Source organism: Drosophila mauritiana, chromosome 2R (genome assembly GCF_004382145.1).
Source record: "Drosophila mauritiana strain mau12 chromosome 2R, ASM438214v1, whole genome shotgun sequence".
Taxonomy (NCBI): domain Eukaryota; kingdom Metazoa; phylum Arthropoda; class Insecta; order Diptera; family Drosophilidae; genus Drosophila; species Drosophila mauritiana.
In genome coordinates, this window is record NC_046668.1 from 21346785 (window position 1) to 21368076 (window position 21292).

The 21292-nt window shown below is 46.3% G+C and overlaps 2 protein-coding genes across 4 annotated transcripts in view; one reads left to right on the plus strand and one right to left on the minus strand.

Annotated features, from left to right (window-relative positions):
• Positions 1 to 10093, minus strand: part of LOC117136876 (Krueppel-like factor 6) — a 31689-nt gene extending 21596 nt beyond the window's left edge. Inside the window, exons 1-4 of one of the 3 annotated variants that reach the window (XM_033297981.1) lie at positions 9492 to 10093; positions 8795 to 9357; positions 8514 to 8549; positions 6186 to 6243 (exon numbers count right to left, since the gene is read on the minus strand). In XM_033297981.1, coding sequence (XP_033153872.1) covers positions 6186 to 6243; positions 8514 to 8549; positions 8795 to 8806 — 106 coding nt within the window. In that variant the 5' untranslated portion in view covers positions 8807 to 9357; positions 9492 to 10093. Of the gene's footprint in view, positions 1 to 6185; positions 6244 to 8513; positions 8550 to 8794 lie in introns of all 3 variants that reach the window. The other 2 variants (XM_033297980.1, XM_033297979.1) reach the window with 2 other exon arrangements.
• Positions 10094 to 13392: 3299 nt separating this feature from the next.
• LOC117137627 (protein twist) lies at positions 13393 to 15387 on the plus strand. The gene is made up of 2 exons (XM_033299158.1): positions 13393 to 14761; positions 14881 to 15387. Exons 1-2 carry the CDS (start codon positions 13539 to 13541, stop codon positions 15128 to 15130), a joined length of 1473 nt encoding a protein of 490 aa, XP_033155049.1. The 5' UTR covers positions 13393 to 13538; the 3' UTR covers positions 15131 to 15387.
• Positions 15388 to 21292: the final 5905 nt, after the last annotated feature.

Sequence of the window (21292 nt, forward strand, 5' to 3'; positions counted from 1 at the left end):
GATATTTGTATAAACTTTTTTCCAGCTCCTTCAGATAATTAAGGCAAGACGCTCGTTGGCTGCTTGGCTACTTGGCTGGCCAAGGCAAAGTCAGGCAGGCAACAGCTGCACTCGGGCCACCGCCGGACCACAAGACCAATTTTGGCCAAAAGGAATCACAGTGCGGTCGGTTGGATGGCTTTGTTGTTGCTGCCGTTGTGGTTAGCCTTGTTAGCCTTAGCCGCCGAATGCAGATACAGATAATGATCTGAGTTGGGGGCGGTCAATTTAATGGTTAACTATTAATAACGTGATACGAAATTGGCGTTAATTTGTAGAAACATTCCCCGCCGCATGCACGGACTAATTTGAGCAAATCCAAAAGTGTAGCAGGCCAGGACCAGGCCAAAAAAGGATGTGAATGGTGGTGGGTGGTTGGGTTGTATGGCCTCACTTCGCTTAGCCTTTTTGTACTGCTTTATTTTTTCGTTTGGCTGCTCCCGAAGTCATGAGTCAAATTTTTTTGTTTGCCAAACACGAAGAGCGAGCTGCTGCCGTTGCACGACTTGTAGACGCTGCTCGAAGAATTCTTTTTCACAGCTCCGAACAGAAATCCAAGGGGGCGGATGACTGGATGGCTGGCTGGCTGCTGGGAGGGGGATTCCAAAACATACACCTATTGGAAAGGTAGAGTTAAGTAAACCAGTGCCGCATTTTCAGCTCTTTCGGCGGGCCAAGTGTGCTCCAGTAGACAATGCAAATTGCTAATATGCGATTGCTATGCAACTCGAGTCGGAGACAAATTTTCAAATATTTTTTGCATGCTGAATTGTTTGTTTCGCTTCGTTTTGTTTATTTGTTTGTCTTTCGGCGAGCTTACCGCACTTATGACCAATAAATATGCAGCCAGCCTGGCTCCGTTTCTCGGTTTTTTGTTGTGCTTTGATATTTTTTACTGCAGGCATTGTCTGCCGCTTGCGAAATTAGCTTGCCAGGCTAATGAGCTACACGAAAAGATCTTGGGAAACTCCGGATCAGCATCAGCGGATCGCTCCAGCTGGCCGAGATCCTTAGATGCAATCGTTTGGGGCTTATCGATCCGATAAATGGCACTGGCACTGTTTTGAGGAGCAGCCCGGCCAGCCTTTTGCCTCATTATGATTCGTGTGGGCCACGTTGACTGTGATGACTAACACGAATCGATCGTCGCCGAGATCTCCGTACTCCGTACTGCAAGTCGTTGTCAGCTTTCGAATTGTTTGCTCACGAAAGCGTGGATCTACTTTGGATGTAGTCTGGTGTGGTGTGGTATGGAAGTTGTGTTATGTTGCGACTGCGTGGTTGTTGCCTCCTTGTTCGCTGTATATTTTTCGGTCGGATCTCTTCGCATGATCCTCTTTCTTCCCCCCTTTTTTTTATTCATTTTTTGACTCGGTCTGAGAAGATGCGCACGCGGGAGAACACTGTGCAACAGGTTTGGATTCCTCCTCCGGTTGGCACTTTGATTTATGCTCGCCCAGATGCAGGGCACCGGGCTTAACGGGCCGAGGAGGGACTTCTTGAGTGGCTTTCGATTAGCCTCGGGGTCCCGGAGAATCGGGGGTGTTCCACTCCAGAGCAGGTGCCCTCTGAAAGCCCCACAGTATAAGTTTGCGGCAAATGTAGCCGGTGAGGCAGATGTGTTCTTGGGTAACATTACTTTCAATACGATTGATTCTTATAAATCAGTTAACGATTTTACGAATCTATAAAGTATCAACTTTAAATGTCTAATGTCTTTTTCTGTGTAGAGTCTCTTCCTAGGGTTTGGAAATTAGTGTTTGCATAAACTTTCAATTACCAATTGCCAAATCATCTTCCCCTCCCACAAATTCCATCTGGCCGCACCCCATTCCATTCGCCTGTTGTCCAGTGTAATCTTTTCAAAACTTCGTGTGGCATATGCTGTCTAGCATTTTGTTGCCGGTGGTACTGGTGGATCTGGCGGTGCTGGTGGTGCCGTCGGTGGTGGTGGTGGTGTGTCAGTTGCACGATTGCCAGAGACAACGTGTCTCCAGTGTCATCAGCATCTCCATTTTTCTCCGCTTGTTTCAATGTTTTCGGGTTAGTGCTGCCACCGAACATCCGAGAGCACCCCAAAGCTTGTACACTGAGAGAAAGTGCTGTTAAGTAGGTTCTTAGGAAGACTTCTAACTTTCAAAAAGCATATCACAGTTCAATATTATTTATGTGGAAATAAATTCCAGGCTTCAAAGATCATTGATTGTGCCAGTCCATTCCTCTTGATTCAAATCCTGATATGACACACATATTAGCTATTTAATGAGGTGTTTCTCGCATTGTATACTTCAATGTTGTTGGAGGCGACGCTGGCCGTTGTTATAGTGCAGAAAAATTACTATGACAACGCTGGAAACAAGTAAACCACAGTTTACATTCACTCAATTCGGTTCCGGCGAGGGTGGCGGGCTACGGCGGCGGGATCTCCGCCAGATGGGGATTACGATGGGGGATAGGGCTGGGGCTGGAACTGTGGATGGGGGATGGGGCGGGAGATGGAGATGGAGATGGGGCCCGCAGAGACAGAGACGGGAATGGCAGAATCGTGGCGTGGTGGTGGCACGCTCATCTTCAATTTTTCTACGATGCGACGTCGCTTGGGTCGAGTATTTCTCTCTTTCTGGCCGTCTGTACATTTTTGCTTTTTTCGGCGGCGGCGGCGGCGGCGACTCACACTCGTGTTCCTTGCACTCTACTCCCGGGTCTTGGGCTCAGTTCCCCGATCACCCGGTTCCTCAGCCCCTCGGCCGCGGTCTGGGCCTGGTCTATAGTCTATGGGGTCTGGGCCCGATCTGCGCAGCGAGATGAGTGGTTGGCAAAAATGTTTGAATGCGATCACGAACTTGACCTTTCACATAACCTCAAAAGCCAGTCACAGTCACTCAGTCAAGTCAAGTCAAGTCAACTCGATGCGCTACATACGCGCCATGTTAACCAGGCCCAGAGACACGGAGGCTCGTCGTCTCCACCCAGTTTCACTGGGGTTCCAGGCCGCGATCCCCAGACCATCTGCCCATCTCGAATGGTCAACCCGCCCGGGTGTCAGCCGAGGCATAATTAAAAAACAATCACCGCCGACCGTCCACACGCCCATCCGCTTGGATGTGGGTATCTGCAGCTCCCCCCGCTTCTCTCCTTCCGGAATCGCATTGTGCGGGATCTGGGATTGGGGCATCTTGTGGATCTCGTGGATCTGGGCGAGGCCTGCTGGTGGAGTCTCCAATCTCCAGGTCGCTGGGAGCCGCCAGCGATTATGAGATCTGGCTTCAGTTGACTATCGCTGAGGGAGCAGCAGATGCATTTGCCAAATCAGCAGCCCCAGCCAGATTCCCCCCGAATCGCAATCGATGAAGTGCAGCATTGGGAACACATTGCATGGGATTAGACGGTAGGTTTCTCTATAATGTAGTCATCGTAGCATCTATTAGGCAGTCAGTATGAACTTAAGAGATTCCAACCATTTAAGCACCTTCATCCACAGATTACAAGCCCAATGGAATGAGTTATGATAATATTATTCGGTAGTCTCCGGTTGATTTACCGCCCTGTATCCGTCACTTTAGTCTAGATATGATTACTAAATAGTTCACTGAATTTAACCGATCCAATAGTGCTTTGATCACGGTTCCCATTTTCTCCTAAACCCATTCCCCAATGCTTCCAATGCGCCCACCTGCCCGTCACATTTTCACCTTGCCATCAATATGCCCCAGCCCAAGATGCTTGGTACTCGAGCACTTCACTAAATGTTGCATATCATTCGATGGATGCCGTGGATGCTCCAACATCGTCGCCTGGTCGGATCCCCTCCCGTTCCCGCTCTCGCTCCGCCGCCGCCCAGTTCGGGCTGGGATCTTCGTCTTAAGGTCGTTCGCTCGCTGGATCGACCCGCGTGTCGCCGCATCTACTTAACCTGGAAAGCCTATGCCCCTGAGTGGCGAGAGGCCGATCGCTCGGTGGTTAGGTGGTTTGGTGGATCGGTGGTTTGGTGGTGCGGCAGTGGAGCAGTGGCTCCGGCGGTGGTGTGGGATTGTACGATGTTGGGCTGTGTTTTTTGTTTTTACCAGCTTTTTTTTTTGTGGGCAAGGCACCGTGGATGTCCCAGGCTCGGCTCGGAGACTCTCCAGCCCGATCTTGGGGCTCCACCCTTCTGCCCACTCCTGGAATGGTGGCTAGTTCAACAGCTTTATTTATGGGCTGTTTGGGTAGCTTAAATAAATCAAGTTGTAGTTGCAGCTTCAGCTCCAGCTCCAGCTCCAGCTTCCCAGCTCACCAGCTCTCACCTCTTCTGGGCACTGCAATTAGAGTTGGTGGGAATTTGGCACTGTCTCCGGCGTTCTGGGGCCTTTTGGCCGCTTTGCCCTCCATTCATTGGCAATTTGAGGCTATCTATCGCTGCGCTGGCTAATTGCATAATTATTTTAAGCCCATAATTTATGTTTGCCGAAAAATCTCGGCTCGGGTGGCATGGCTTTAGTTTCTGTGTGATGACCGTTAAGGTTGGAAATTAGCCCGGACCATTATGTGCCGTTTGTTTTACAAATTTTAACGCTATTTAACACATTCGCCACGGATCTGTGGATCGCTGGACCCGCGGACCGGCGGACCTGGGGAACTGGGGACCTGTGGACGCTTTGGTAGCACGCCATAAACCATTAGCATGAGAGATTGGTGTCGCCGTCTCTCTATGCGCTTCTCAAATAGCTATTGTGGCCAGGTGAGCGCATTGACAAAATTAATGATGCCCTCACTAATATCATGCCTAATTGATTAATATGCGCGGCGAAACAACAACTTTTTGACTTTCGGCTCGAGCCTTAGCTCCGGCTTCGTGCCCAGCTCTCTAGCTTGGATATCTTTAATGGACGGAGTGGAGCTCGGGTTTTAGCTGTTAATCTTACTGTATAGCCATTTAAGGTAAGCTCTCTGGCTTCTTAATTAAATTAGGTGTACCGCTGGGCACCCTACGGCTGGGATCGCCGTATAACTAACCATCTATTTATCTAGTCAACTTTTTGTGGCTTTTTCGGGTTTTCGGGGCGTTGCTGTTAACTTCGAACACTCACACACACATATCTCGCACACATCGAGGCAAAGAGAAAGGCTGGCAAAGGTCAAATGGTCAAACAGTTGGTGGTTGGCTGGTCGGGCGATCGCTCGATCGGTCAAGTGGCTAAAACCAACACGAACTTACCCCCACCAAATGTACAGCCACTTGTTGTGGGTCAGGTTCCTAGGTTCCTGGGCGTCGGATATAGAGCGGTACTCGCAGCGGAATCAGCATGAGCCTAATGGGCCCACAACCGATCTGCTGATGATCGCACGGCGATACTCATCAGGCTTTCACGTATGAATGGCTCCGCCTGATGAGCATTAGGCAATGACTAACGTTTTGTCTCCCCCTTTGTTCGAGCTTGTCTGCGAGATAGCCGGATAATCTCGGCCCCCGATCCACGGGCGGTGGGAGTGGGGAAGCCGTAGGAGATCTGAGGAATTCAGTGTTTTGTCTTCTTGATGGGAGGAGTGTGATCATAGGTTGATATAAATGCTGATAGAAATCTTTAACATACATCTCCGTATCGTTCCCAACGACCTGCGGTCTTACCTATCGACTGGATTTTGTTTGCTCACCATTTGTTGCTCATCAAGAATATCTCTTTTACGATCCGATGAAATATCATAGATTAGAGCGGAGGTATTTGTTATTGTTATTAATTTTGGCCAATATTTGATTTTGTTCCCTATTATCTAGAGTTTTATTGCTCATAGATAGAAATCTTAGTTTTAGGTAGATTAAGTTTTGCACTACATTTCTCTGCTATAATAATAATACAAAGAGAGCAAGATCCCCATAATTGAAATGTGTTTACTGTTTTCACCTTTCACTCCACCCACCATTGGTATTCCCGGGATCACCTTTTGAGCACTTTAGGCCCAAAAAGAGTCGAACTTCATTAGAGAAGAAATGCAAATTGGTCTTGTACCTCATTTTTCTAGACATTCGGTGTTTTCTAACTGGCGATGACCTGATTTTGTTTTCAAGTGATCAACTTGTGGCGGCCATTCCATTGATTAATTGTTTTTGGCCCAGTCGGCATGCGAGTTCAGGTTGAGTCAACTTAGATAGCGTATAATTAGCAACTTACCGCGCGGCGAACGTAAGCTCAGATCAACTGGTTCAACCTGAACCGGAGGGCCCTCTGCCTGTGGATCGAAAAGAAATTAAAGATTATCGACATCGTCATCAATATTGTTTATCGCCGGGCGGCGGGGGAGATTCAATATAGTATAGTATAGTATAGCCCATTATGTATGCAGTCGAACAATAGAGTCATAAGCTCTGCTCGGGCCAATCAAGTGCTAATCAAGTTTGACAAAATGTTGTTGATGGGCGAAAGTGTTGGATGGTCGAGAACATGTGGAGTTCACTGGGGGGTTTTAGGGAAATGTGTGGAGTGGACTAAAGTGGAGTGTGCGTGCTTGGGAGCTGTTTGCTTATTGAATTCATCTAGCTGGAACCACCGCAAATGACTTCCGTCGATATCTGGCTTACTCCATATGGGAGATCGGGCCAGATAAGTGGGAAGAAACCGAAAAACCGCAATTGTTGCGCATTTCATGTGCTTACGAAATCTTTAGCCAATAAACTAACGGCAATAAAAACCAAAAAAAAAAAATAACATAAAAAACAAAGTTAAAAGCGGCGAAAAATAACAAAGAAACAGTTATGAGCTGCCCGCAGCGCTATAAAATGGATAAATTTTAATTTGGCACTGCATATGCATTTTTTGCGGGGGATGGGGTGTCGGAGCCAACACTTTGCAGTATTATTTAAATGAGGCTTACTCTATTACAATATTTTAAGGGTGTTTTCGACCATGACTAATCGCTTGGTTATGAAACTAAAGATCACTCTTTGCCTATTTGAATATTGGCTAAATCTGCTCAAAGGGCAACCAGTCCAATAATGCTATACAAGTTGTCACAACCTCAGTTCTCAGTTATCCTTTTGACCAGTCAACGTGGTTAACCCAACTTGCAGGGTAGCCAGGCAGACAGGCAGCCTGATGCCAACAACACGGTCGCGAACAACGTCGGCAACACCAACAACCAGCGGGGACAACCGACAACCAGGACGGCGAACAACCAAGTCAGCATCCATGGATGCAGAGTGCAGAGTGTGTGCCCAGTGGGCAACAACGACAATTGTCAGGCTTGTAGCGCAAATTATGAAAAAATGTCAGTGGCGAGTGGGCGAAAAGAAGCTCGAGTGGCCAAGAGGGGTCCCCCAATTGGGGGGATCGGGTTGGGGTAGCACCCAGAACTTGGCCACGCGATGTGAGCAGTTGTTTACCGCTGTCGCCGCTTACTGCCATGCAGTTATTTAAACAAACAAATGCTCATTGCCAGCATTAGATTAGATAGTTTGTCTTCGATTGTGTCGAATGGCAGCCGAGGGGCATTTTTGGGTTTCCTTCCAGTCCGCTGTATGGACCGCAACATTGACAACAACAACTTCATTGGCCGGCAGCGGAGATCGATATCTGGATCTCCATCCAGATCCAGATCGAGATCGAAATCGAGATCGAATTCGAGATGGGAGATGGGAGACGGGAGACGGCGATCGACGCTGGAGATTGCAATTGATATGCGACTGATGTTGGCCCCTGTCCAAAGGTATTTATATTTATATTTCTTGGCCCCCATTCACTTTACCCTCTAATTGCCCGCGCTGATTTATAGTTATATAGATTCCGATTCCGATTCCGATGCCGATCCACCCGTCTTGCCCCAAACCCGCTGCTTTATGATATTGTTATGGGGCGCTGCAGCCTCCGATCTGCTAATTTGTGTTGGGACGTGCTGAAATTTCTCATAGGCGCCGCAATTGATAGAACGATCGGGAATGGCCGGGACATTAGTTGGCTCCGATTTCCCCCAGCGTCGCGTGGATCCGATGGAACTCAATTTTATGGATTGTCTTACGCTTGGTATGTGGTATTCTGCTCCCCGTTTTCCGCTGACGGCTTTTGCCTTTGAGGCGACTGATGGGACGGACTGGGATGGGATGGGTTTTATGGGGCAACCAAACGAATTGGCCCACTGGGAATTCCTACGCAATTGCCATTTCGAATGGCCGAAGTGTATCGCTAACATGAAAATATTTCACTCTTCTCGCTCTTAATTGATGGACGCTTTTTTTCGGTGGTAATTGTGGCTCATGAAACCGATGGGCCCTAATGAGCTGTACTTGACTGAAATTGAAGACAAATTGCAGCCAATAACAATTAGTTAGGTGCGGAAAAGATTGCGTCGAAATAACTCGGGTGCAGTTGCAATTAAACTGCAGAAGATCTCTAATTTTGACCATTGGATATATAAATACATATATGTATGTATATAGAACTATATTGTGAACCTCTCCTGGTCGCCCGGATCTTATCTCCACCGCCATAGTTAATCTGGGAACTCACCTCCTTTGCTGACAGAGGGTCGGATCCAAGTCCATTCTGCAAAGAGAAGCAGAAACAGGGAATTAAGATTCGTACAATGCCCCTCCTCGCGTCGAATTGCAACAGGTTGGTGTTGGCCAGAGCACCCTGCCCTCGGCTCCCCTGCAATCCCCTTTTGACCCCTTCGTGACCCCGTAACCCGCGAGTCGCCAAAACAAACTTTCGGCTGACAGGGTCGCAGAGGTGGCCGAGAAAGGGGAGCACATGGCATATGGCGTTGGCGTTCGCATCGGTGTACTTACCATGAAAACCATTAAATTGTAAAACGTCTTACAAAATAATAATTGCCCGGCAACGTTCTGGCCACGTTACAAAAGACAGGCAGCAGCAAGGGTTTCTGTTTTCTGTTACCGGGCTTCAAAGGGAGGGGGTGGTGGGAAGGTGGAGGCGGATGCCTGAAATAATCGCTGTTTTGGTTTTGGCCGTTGCTTTTGCTTTTGGCCTGGCTTTTGTCGCAGCAGCTGTTGCCCGTGCTCTTTTCTGCCTGCAACTGCCGCATGCTATTTCGCATCCGCGGAATCAATGACAAAACGAGTGCAACGCACCTTGAGTTTTTGTTGTCTACCCTTTTTTTTAACCTTCTGCGCTTCTTTGTATTATTTAGTTTTATTTTTATCTTTTTTTATTTGCAGCTTGTTTATGCGTTTCGGTGGCGGGGGGCTACCCTTTGCGGGGAGGGGGGCCACCGTAGCAGAAGCAAAAGCCGCATTTTGTGGGGTAACGAATGCAGCGCGCGCAGTGCGTGACGAAATTACTTAGTTGCTTAGCTACTTAGGCAAATATGTGATGAGCCGCCTAAGCATGACTAAAAAAAAAATAAAAATTAAACTGAGCACCGAAAACCAACAGATTTTTCCAATTGAACGAGGCAGGGTGATAACTGAAATTGGCAATTACTAGTGGCCCTGCATCCGGTTTTAGCTATAGTCTGCGGCTCACTTATTAGCACTTATTGCCGACGCTTCCTGGGCGGGGGTGTTACACTTGTTGTTGGGGGCTTGCATTTCCGGTTGGGCAGTCAATTGCAGTTCCCGGTCCCGCGGGCGCTATAAAACTCGCACTTAATTCGATCAACTGAGGCACATGCTACGGACACAACGCCCCACCAAACGGCGTGTGTTGGTTGTGTTGTGTTTGCTATTATTTATTCCTCTGGATTCTTGGTTTCATTCGTTGTTGTTGCTGCTGCTGCTGCTGTTGTTGTTGTATTTATCGAGCGAGCGTGAGTGTGCAAATTACAGCACATCCGTCATTTTAATTTCACTTAAAACGCCATTTAAAGCGTCGCACCAACACAAACACTAAGTTGCAGCACGCAGTGCAAGCACGCACGCATGCGCAGAAACGCCGGTTGGAAAAGCGCAGCGGAACGAAACGGAATGGAACGCGCAGTGAATATGTCAACTAATATTTTATTATCATATCATAATCTTGTATTCTCTATTCTTGTTATTGTTCCCATTCAACTGAGCATGAATGTGAGCTAAAAGCGAGGAGAAATAAGCGTTTCCCGCACGTAGCACGTTTGAACGCGGCGCGGAGCAAACTTGCTCTGAGCTCTTCGAATTTTAACCGCCAACTTTGGCTCCCCGAGCGTGGTGAGCTTTGGCGCTCGCTATTCACCACACCTCGCACACGCATTTGACATTCGCGCGCGCGTCTGCTGGTGTGTGTGCACCACTTTGTTTGTTTGTTTAGTTAAGGTGGAGCTAGGCTAAAATGACAAGTTGGCGCTTATGTTATTGGGTGGCCAACACTCGCGCGCCGGTGTGTGTGAGAGCCCCCACCCATGTTCGCCAGTGTGTGCGTGTGTGTGAGCGCTTTTGCCACTCGTGTAGGTGTGTGTGTTTGCGCTGGCTGTTAATTAACATGCAGCACACACACGCAGACAGAAGCTTGACAAGCTCAAAGTGTAGGTGTTTGGCGCCAGCGATTTCATTGGCTGACGGTCCCTTGAACGCGGGGTGGGGCAGGTGGGTCATGTGTGTGCGGTGAGTGGGAGCAATTAACACAAGCGCAAGATACTTTTTGGAGCACTTGCTGACAGCAGCCGCGGCTTCCATCAAGCGGCTTATTCCTAATCGCAGAGGCTGCATCGCACACGATTTTTGCCAGCTTAGCACAGTCGAAATTCGCTAAATCTAGTTAGTATGCGCTAATCAACCGTACTGTCTGCATACTATAGGGTGGAAACAGTACAATCAATGTTTATCTATTTGTGTACATATAACCTTTTCTAAGAATTATTTATAATTTTAAATGAGTTTTGGGTAATAAATTGGAAATGAACTTTCAAATCAAATCCTATTTCATCTGAACACAACTCAAAAGAGAACTCAAAGGATAATTAATTATTATAATTAATCTTCTAAAATGCTTTAGATTAAAATTTGGATAAATTAGGATACAACTAAGATCCATAGGTATATACTCAAGCCGACAGTTTTTAGACTGCATGAAAAAGAGCTCATGATCAGATGCAGGAATTCCTATCCGATGTAGGGTATTTCCACTGTAAGATCAAAAGCTGTGGGAGTTTGCCCGCCGACCGCTCGCCGCCCCGTTTGATCCCAGCACCCAACCCGTTAGACGTCGCCAGACTACCTGATCCACTTTTCCACGCGCTTTGACGACCATTTTTGGTAACAATAAATCGTGATACATCATCAAAAGTCAATTCGAATATGTAGACAACGCTGCGCGCTCGGCAGGCAAAAAATATTTTAATTTTAATTGATTGTCGAGCGAGATTTACGTGCACCAAAAGTTTCTTCTCACGCTCCGCAAACACTGCCACACACATGGTTTTTGCGATGGCAGGATTAGAGCATTGTCAAAATGGAAAGTTGGTCCGCTTGGAAATCGTTTGGCAATCGCACCACGCAGAGCCGCAAAAAACGACAAGAGATGAAAAACAGAAGCAGCATCCGTGAAAAAAAGTAATACGCAAAATACCTTTTCCAGCTTCTCTCTCATTTGGTTTTTTTTTTCGTTTGATTTGGGCTCGTAAACGGAATTGAAATCAATAAACTACGTGACTGCAGCGTGTCCAATTTGAACATTAAGATCATTTTGAATGGTTGTATCTACAGCATTGCTGCACTCACTGTGGCGCCATCTGCCAAGGAAAATAAAGGCAAGATATATTTACTAAAATAATTTATATTTTCAGTGAAACAAGAAATACATGTCCTTAAGTTATCTTAAGTTATATTCACGTGAGCTACTTCACAGATGTCTAATTTTAAGGCATGATCTAAAATTGCATTTAAAACACACATTTTAAGGCATACTTTCAGGCGCGCCTTAAGATTTACTTTCTTTAAATGTATTTATACACTATATCCAAAAAGTTGGCCACATTTATTTTGTCTTTTTGACCAATAAGAGCACGAAATTCCCTCTTACCTTTAAAATTATCTCATACTTAAGTATATTTCTGCATTAATTACCCACCAATAGTTTAAGCTTATATTACTTTCTGTTTTATTACAATAATAGTAAATGCGCTGAGGGCAGTAAATCATATTGCTCATCATGTCCAAGCTCCTAACTCCAGGTAGTTTTGGGACAGGGCAAAACCCTGTTGGTGGTTTTTCTAAGGGGACCGTTTCGAGACCTGGGTTTTGCTATTACCTAAGCCGGCTGATCGGCGATCTGCGATCGGAGATCCTCGATCGTGGTTTTTTCCAGCGGAAGTTCGCGCTCTGCATTAATCGGGTATTTTTGCTGGCCGCGGCAGGCAGGCAGATAATTATATCCGGAAATTTGACTTTTCGCTCGTATTTTTCTGGATTTTCGGAGCTCCGAGCGGCATTCGCCTGCGATTTTCTCGGTACGTGTGTGTGGGAATTCACTAATTAGGCATAATGAAACCTTTTCCGTGGAGTTCCCCTCGGTTAGGGTTGTGGATTTGCACGCTTTACGATGGTTGGCAACTAACTGATGATTATATAATAGCGGAATGATTTCGATGGGCAAGCGTCTAAACATTTCGGCTTGTTTCCTGGGAAAGTCCTGCGATCCCAAAACATATAGACATGGAAAATCCACGCACAGCAAAGTTGATTGGGTAAATATGCAATCAGATAGATATAACTTATTATCGATTTATGCATACTTACATCTAAATAAATTTCATTGGAGAGAAATTCATTAGAAAAGCCTTTAATTTTTGTTACAAAAATAATATAACTTCTTTCCATATTTTTCAAAGTTTTTTAAACTTAAGCGATCGCTGCAAACAACAATTTTCCGAGAAATTTACAAAATATTCGACTGGGAATTGCAGAACAAAATGAAATTTTCAGAATATGGTTTCATGTTATAACCAAAATATATCATTACTCTGAATGCACTTTTTCAAAACTTAGAAACTCTGTCCTATGAATTCCCGCCGATCCAAAGACATTCTCAATCCCCTTTTTGAATCAACATGTAAAATATTTCAAAAATTGCCGACAATTCCCCTCGTATTCCACGTCCCGCATCCCAACACGCATATTTCCCAGGCATTTTCCCAGATCGAGAGAAAACCCAAAGAATAACCCAAGAGAAAAAGAAAAATCCAGAGCGCCGAGTCAAGGCTCTCTTCAATTTAGCTTTGCATTTGCTGTATTTCGTTTTGCAGCCGCCGCTGCCGCTCGAGAAAATCGAAATCCCCCGCCGCCTGACGTCATACCTGCCGATGCCGCAGCTTCCGCCATTGAGTGGAAGCGGGATGGCAAGACAAGCGAGCGAGCGGGACGACGATAGAGCGGCGGCAGCGAATGGCCGTCGAGCAGCCGCAAAATGTCAATTTGAGCAATGGCCGGAAGGATCCTGCGTCAGTTGCGTTCCGTCAGTGCGTGCGAGCAGATCGATCCAGCAAAGCGCGGGCGTGAAGAATATCCACGGAGTTATACAGTTCCGAAATAAGAATATACTGTTAGATATAACAAATCCTAACGAAGAAGTGCGCTAAAAAGCCCAGCAATATCACATCAAATGATGAGCACTCGCTCGGTTTCGCCCAAAGTGCTGCTGGACATTAGCTACAAGCCCACACTGCCCAACATCATGGAGCTGCAGAACAATGTGATCAAGCTGATCCAGGTGGAGCAGCAGGCCTACATGCAGTCCGGGTACCAGCTGCAGCACCAGCAGCAGCACCTCCACGCCCACCAGCACCACCAGCAGCACCATCAGCAGCAGCATACCCAGTACGCCCCACTGCCCTCGGAGTACGCCGCCTATGGCATTACCGAACTGGAGGACACTGACTACAACATACCCAGCAACGAGGTCCTGAGCACCAGCAGCAACCAGAGTGCCCAGAGCGCCAGTCTGGAGCTGAACAACAACAACACTAGCAGCAACACCACCAGCTCCGGCAACAATCCGAGTGGCTTCGATGGCCAGACCAGCAGCGGATCCTCCTGGAACGAGCACGGCAAGAGGGCCAGGAGCAGTGGCGACTACGACTGCCAAACCGGGGGATCACTGGTCATGCAGCCCGAGCACAAGAAGCTAATTCACCAGCAACAGCAGCAGCAGCAACAGCACCAGCAACAGATCTATGTGGATTACTTGCCCACCACCGTGGACGAGGTGGCCTCGGCTCAGTCTTGTCCTGGCGTCCAGAGCACGTGCACCTCTCCGCAATCCCACTTCGACTTCCCCGACGAGGAGCTGCCCGAGCACAAGGCCCAGGTGTTCCTGCCACTCTACAACAACCAGCAGCAGCAGTCGCAGCAGCAGCAACAGCAGCAGCCACACCAGCAAAGCCACGCCCAGATGCACTTCCAAAACGCCTACAGACAAAGTTTCGATGGCTACGAGCCGGCCAACTCGCTGAACGGCAGTGCCTACTCCAGCTCGGATCGGGATGACATGGAGTACGCCCGCCACAATGCCCTGAGCTCAGTGAGCGATCTCAACGGAGGAGTCATGTCGCCCGCCTGCTTGGCGGATGATGGCAGTGCCGGCAGCTTGCTGGACGGATCCGACGCCGGCGGAAAGGCCTTCCGCAAGCCACGTCGCCGGCTGAAGCGGAAGCCCAGCAAGACGGAGGAGACGGACGAATTCAGCAACCAGCGGGTGATGGCCAATGTGAGGGAGCGCCAGCGCACCCAGAGCCTCAACGACGCCTTCAAGTCCCTGCAGCAGATCATCCCCACGCTGCCCAGCGACAAGCTCAGCAAGATCCAGACCCTCAAACTTGCCACAAGGTAATATGTCTTTCTAAGACCAAGTTTTCTTCTTTGTAATACTTGAAAGCCTTTAATTATAATTAGATAAATTGAATTGAAACTCGTAATTAATCGAACTCTGTTTCACCAACTTGCAGATACATCGACTTCCTGTGCCGCATGCTCAGCTCGAGTGATATATCCCTGCTGAAGGCCTTGGAGGCCCAGGGATCGCCCTCGGCCTACGGATCAGCCAGCTCCCTCCTGAGTGCCGCCGCCAATGGAGCCGAGGCCGATCTGAAGTGCCTGCGCAAGGCCAACGGAGCACCCATCATCCCGCCCGAGAAGCTGAGTTATCTGTTCGGGGTGTGGCGCATGGAGGGCGACGCGCAGCACCAGAAGGCATAGCGGCGGATCAGGACACTATAGCTATAGTCCTGTCCGGAAGGGGCTTCCAGCAGCAACTATCGTGTGAATTCCAGAGCCCTGGCGCTCTCACTCTTCAATTCTCTGTCACGCTTTCCATATATACGTGTCGACTAGATGATTAGATGTCTAAGCCTAAAACCTACTGTTAATGCCTATTTAATGTCATAGTCTAAACTAAATTAATTGTAAAAAGCCAACAAGCCAAGAAACAAAGAAACGCCATGAACAAAACCAGACGCCATTTTGCATTTCAATTCATTTCATCGCGCTCCACTCCGCCGCGCTTTTCGATTGGAGGGGCCCACTAAATTGGGCGCGAAAATGTCTTCGCTGGGGGGGTCGGTCCCCTCGAGATCTGGACTTTTGTTTTTCGGAGCGGAGACAATCGAAGCGACGTCGACATACTTAGAGCGTAACGTCATTCCGCCAACAGACAGACAGACAGACGGACGGACGGACTTTATGTATCTGCGAGATACGCGCACACTGCATCCTCTAGATACTCGCTGTTCATGGGAAGAAGCGAACAGATACGGATACATACACAGATACATATACGCGGGCCCGCGATGGAGCAACACATCCACATCCGGTTGATTTATGTTCGAAAACATAAAAACTGTTTACAAAGTATACCAGGGCAGCGGAATATATAGTTGAGCAAAGTATTTATGTCGCCAAAATGCGTGCTTAAAATGCTCATAATTAGCTCAGTCAGATAATTTAGTCGCCGTCTTTCGGGGGCCTGGAACCGGACTCCTCCTCATCAAAGGCCTCAAATCGCCAAGATCGCTCTCGTTCACAGTTGTTGACTTAATTGCTTTTTAAATGACAGCTCCCGGTGCTCGAAAGTGCTCTCCGCTCCACATACATTGTACACTGCTTATTTCGGATATTCCCAAAGATGCAAACACATTCGTATCTGTAGATACAAATTTAGATTTGTGTTTAGATCTGCTTAAATTGGCATATCGCATCCATGTTGACAGGTTGTCGTGTTCGTGTGGTTGGGGCGTGCTCATTTCAAAGTGTTAAAACATATTAGGGGTAAGTACCACAAAGATTATAATGCGTTTCGAGCCAACAAACTTGAAAAGGAATTTAGAGATAGGAAAAGTGGGGATATGATCCACTTAACACTTTCTATTACTCCGCACTTCGGCACATGCTGTATACAAATCTTTGATTTATTTCCAAGCCAATCGAATTACTCAGAACCACAAAAATTGTAAACGGTGAGAAATAAGAATTTAAATTTTCTAGGAAACATACTACTTAAAATTTGCCATGATTTCAAGTGTATTCATTACACTAAATAATATATATGTACAAATATATCAAATATATACAATTACATCCGTTTGTCATTTGAATTATATATCTTACGATTTCTAATCAATGCATCTTTCAACACAATTGTAATACGCAAGAATACCTTGTACACATTAGTTACTAAATGCACGCTCTTGAGAATCAGTATGTTTTTCCAACTCTTGTTTGTCCAAATAATCCATTAATCAAGAGAATGGCTAGCTGGCCGCCCAGATCAATAAACCCGAATCACCATTTTATATTCCTGGCAATAGTCGTATAACAAACGCCGAATTTCCAAAGAATTTCCGCATCTAATTAAGGCGGAAAACTATACACAAATGAAAGAGAAATCATGAGAACAGAGAGATAGAGAGAGATGGGCTTGAAGAACAATTGATTTATACGAGTATTGCCAGAACGCCCATTTTCGAATGTCTGATGAATGAATCGGAATGGCAGAGGCCGAAGTAAATGGTAGATTCCACATCTTCTGGACTGGCGGCGCCTATTCCCTCCGAGAGTCAGCGAGGGCAGGGAAAATAGTGGCAAAGGACACGGACACGCATCCTGGCATTGTTTTCAATTCATTTGCGCGTCGACTCGAGTCGCTCGCCCACACATATGTTGGGAAAATAATCGAAAAACGGTTTGTCCCTTGGCATGAGGTCCTTTTTGCTGCGCAGCTAGATTTGCAGTCCCTTGGCGCATAGCACATGCCATTGATTACCATGTGTGGGAATTAGCCTTGCGAAAAAAGAAGTTAGTTAAAATCACACATAAAGAGGCAATGCCAATGGCTCTAGGTCCCTGATCCTCGGCCCTGGCACAGAGCTCACTCGTCCTGCGGCGATCCTTCCACCCTCCGCACGTTCTAAATTTAGCCGCTGGATTTATGACCCCTGTCATTTGAGCCGCTCTTCCAGTACTTCTTAAAAAACCCCTGGAATTACATGCAGTCGAAAGAGAATGAGAGTGGAGGAGTCCAATGAGTCGAAGGAGTCCAATGAGTCGAATGAGTCGGCGAGGGGGCGTTGACAGTTTTGTGTCTCCCAATTTTAGGTAGCTGTGTGTCCCTACTCACTTCAGTTCTCCACTTGGATCCTCAAGGTGCTTCCCTTCATATATGATCCCTATTTCTTCCTTTTGGGGGCTGAACAAAAACAATGTTCTGCGGAAACTCTACTCTGTAATTGCAGTTACTGGAACTAATACTTTAATAAAGCCGAAATTCCCCCACTTTTGGTTGAGTTTTTAGTCCAATGTCATGGGGAAATATATCTTTGAAGAAGGTTGCAAGTGCATTAGGCGGAAAAATACCTACAAACGATTTGGTTCAATGGAATATAAGACTATTGATAAAAACAAATCATATTGAGAACGTCATTCCACTTGAAAGCCATATTAAATCTTAAATCGAATATGTTATGATGATATGAACGATGAATCAAATTGTGAATAAATACACTTCATTAAAGCTACTTTTAGCATTCCAATGAATGCCTTGCAAAATTGAGAAATGTGATTTACCCGCTTTTAGCCGCGAATTCTCTTACCCATTCGAGATCCCCTAGCCATTCCCAGACGGGCAGATGACCGTGTCCGTGTCCATGTTAAAGTCAAAACGGTGTGTCCAAAAATTATACGAAGCGTTTCCGATTTCAAAGTAAAGCCAGACAGACAGACAGACGAGAGGAAACGAAACGGAAGCGCTTGCCGGCCACTTGGAGATCCCAGTGCATTGTTGTGACCCATTCGCAGACTCATTTGTGCCCCGCTGATTGATTGCCAGTGGGAAGCTGGCAGCCCCAGTCCTGTTTCCATGGGCGTAGAATCGGCAATAAAGGGGTACGCAAAGCTTAACATTCGGCTATATAAGATATTTATTTTCTGCTTACCATTCTATGAGTAACAGAAATTCAGTAATGGAATTGTCACTTTTGAATGGATCCTCTGGCCAGTTTCCCAACCCCCCTTGCCACACCCATCTCGGCACCCCCATTCCTGGGCAAAAACATCTGGTTCACGCAACGATTGCACCAACAACCAGATATGCAAACTGCTCAACGGCTCAAGTAATTAAAATCATCGATCTGCGCGCCTTCTTTCGTGGAGGTGATGCCTGCATTTTCGAGTGCATTTGGCCAATCAATCAGCGATCAAAGTTCATAGATGCCATGGGGGAGTGGATCTCAGGGGGGATCGGTAAGGGGGAGGGACGGGGGAACAGCGCTGACTAATGGCCACCGATGATGAAGTCGGCCGATCTGTCCATCAGCAACAATAACAAAAAGCCCAGCTAATGTAGTGAATGTGCATCTACAAGATACATATATTAATGTGTACGTAAATGTTTGTTTATGGCCCAGCTGTGTGTGTGCGTGGAAGTTCATAAAAAGACAAGTGAATAAAATTTGAGATCAACTTGTTCGACGAAGAGTTACCCTTTAAAATCGCATCTCCTAATATAGCACTTAGCTCAATGTACATATTTATTATTAAATTGAGATATTTATATTGACAAATGAACTTAAAATGTATTTATAATAAGAGTAAGATATAAATATAATGATTGGTCAATAACTACGATCTGCTTAGCTAGTGAATGAAAAATTGAATACTATGAAAAGCCATAAGAATACATATATACAAGTTCAGTGGAACTTGCAGGGTATGCGACTCGAAGTAATTGCCTGGAGGCGTGAAAAAAGGGGTAGCACAAAGCCGATCGCTACTACGGGCATCTCGCTCACTCATCCGCCCCGTTGCCATCCCGGAATGGATCCGATTCCGGACGGAGGGACGGACGGACGGGCTGGGCCTCGCATCGGTCGCATAAATATTTTGCTTTTTTATTTTTTCAGCCGAAGATGCGCACAGCACATAAAAAGCAACTTGCTCACAGACACACACACACCCCCGACTGTAGTTGTCCATAAACAAAAAACAATCCATAAAAAAGCCCAACAACGACGGCGGTCTACATCCAAAAAGGAACATCTCGGGCTGCAACAACAAAGGCGGAGGAGGGAAAACCGAAGCCAAACTTTTGTTTATTTACATAAAAACATTTTAGTGACGTGGCCCGCAGGCAGCACTGTTGACTCCCCCCACCCCTCACCAGTCCCTAAACCATTCAGGAAGTAAGTAAAACGCTTTCCCAACCGCCGAGGAAAATCGCGATCAAAGATCAAAACGATGTGTGTCCAAGATCAATGTGGTCGCATTCAAAGGGAAAATTGTTTAGGAAATCCCTTCGAAGATGAGAAATTGCTTTCAAATTAATAAAATATATTCTAGATATGATAGCTTATTGCCAATCAAGCTGGCTAACTGAAAGGTATAGCAGGTGATCCTAGCTATCCTATATCAAATCACTTGATCCTTTCTAAAAGAGTACGATATCCAGATACTTTTCTATATCCAGCATAACAAAGGAGTGAAGTTGGAAAATGAAAAGATTAATAATGGTGAATTCCTTGTTCTGGGAACCCGATCATCTCTGATGTAAACGCTTGACACTTTGCGCCAAGATCCTGCCTCCTCCGCGTCCCTCCTTTGGCCAACCGCAGCCGGCAGAAGGCAACATCTGGCGAAAGGGAAAGATTAATTTCTGACAGCGCGGGAGCGTCCCCAAAGGCGGCCATACACATAGGCATTTGGATGGAGAAGAACAAGATTCGATGGCGGCAGAACACACAAAATTCCAATTGTAAGGGATGGAGTCGAATACGGACATACCCTGCAGGTAAATAGATAAGGAGCGAACGGATGCGCAAATATCATAAGAAACTCAAAGATTTTATCGCGCAATTTTTGCTATAATTATATATATTTTAAGTAAATTACATATTGTAAAGCTGCATGATTTTCCTTCTAACTTTTAATATATAAATTAATATATGTATATATTTTCTTTATCCATTTGAACCACTAGCCCATCCTATATACCCTTTATAAATGGTTGGGTGGCGAAAAATGATGCATGCCACCGCTGATGGATACGAGCATCGATGTCGATGCTGGAACGAGAGTTTTCCACGCCGCGCTTTTCACGGCCGCATCCATCAAATCCATGAAATGCGCAGAGCGCGGCGTAACACAATACGCCATATAGCGTCGGATGAGAAAGTATCTGCTGGATTTGCGTTAGTCGCAGTCGAAGGAGGCGACAGTGCGTCTCTAGAACTAATCATTAGACCCATAAAATATCGCCTTGAAATTGAATTCTTCATTTCGGGGACTTGCTTCTTTTGGTCGTCGAGGGATTGCTTCTTGGGTTCCTCTTTAGTACTTCATTATGGACGCCCTAACGATGTTGTTTTAATGATCTCAAAGACTCGACAGAAATCCACTTGACAAAATCCACAAGCGCAGGCAGAAGTTCCCTTCTCAAGTACTGAACAGAGGGAGCAGAGGGAAAGGCGGAGGGCGAAGGGCGAAGGGCAAGCCCCCGAAGGGTAAAATATATTCCAGGCTATATATAAAAAAATGCATAGTATATATATAAACTGCACAAATGTGCGGCTGCCTTTTTTGCACAGACACTTTATGTCTGCTGGGAAACGTGTGAAAAAGACCATCGAATGTCGGGCATATCTTTGGAGCCTGGTGCTATTGGTATCTTGGCGTATCTACGAGCTGTTGATTGGCGGGAACTATAAAAATTGTTAGGGCTCCCACAGCCATGTAATGCCATTTGAAACTTTCTGTTGACAGATATGAATTATGGCTCACAGGTAGCCGAATGGGCAATGAAATTGTGGTTCCGACGAAGGACAAGGCAAGTTTGTAAAGGACATAAAGCTATGAATGCATAGTGCTTCATTT

Coding starts and splice junctions, on each gene's coding strand:
- LOC117137627 (XM_033299158.1), top strand. CDS start 13,539: ATGATGAGCACTCGCTCGGTTTCGCCCAAAGTGCTGCTGGACATTAGC. Junction 14,762..14,880: donor ACCCTCAAACTTGCCACAAG/GTAATATGTCTT, acceptor ACCAACTTGCAG/ATACATCGACTTCCTGTGCC.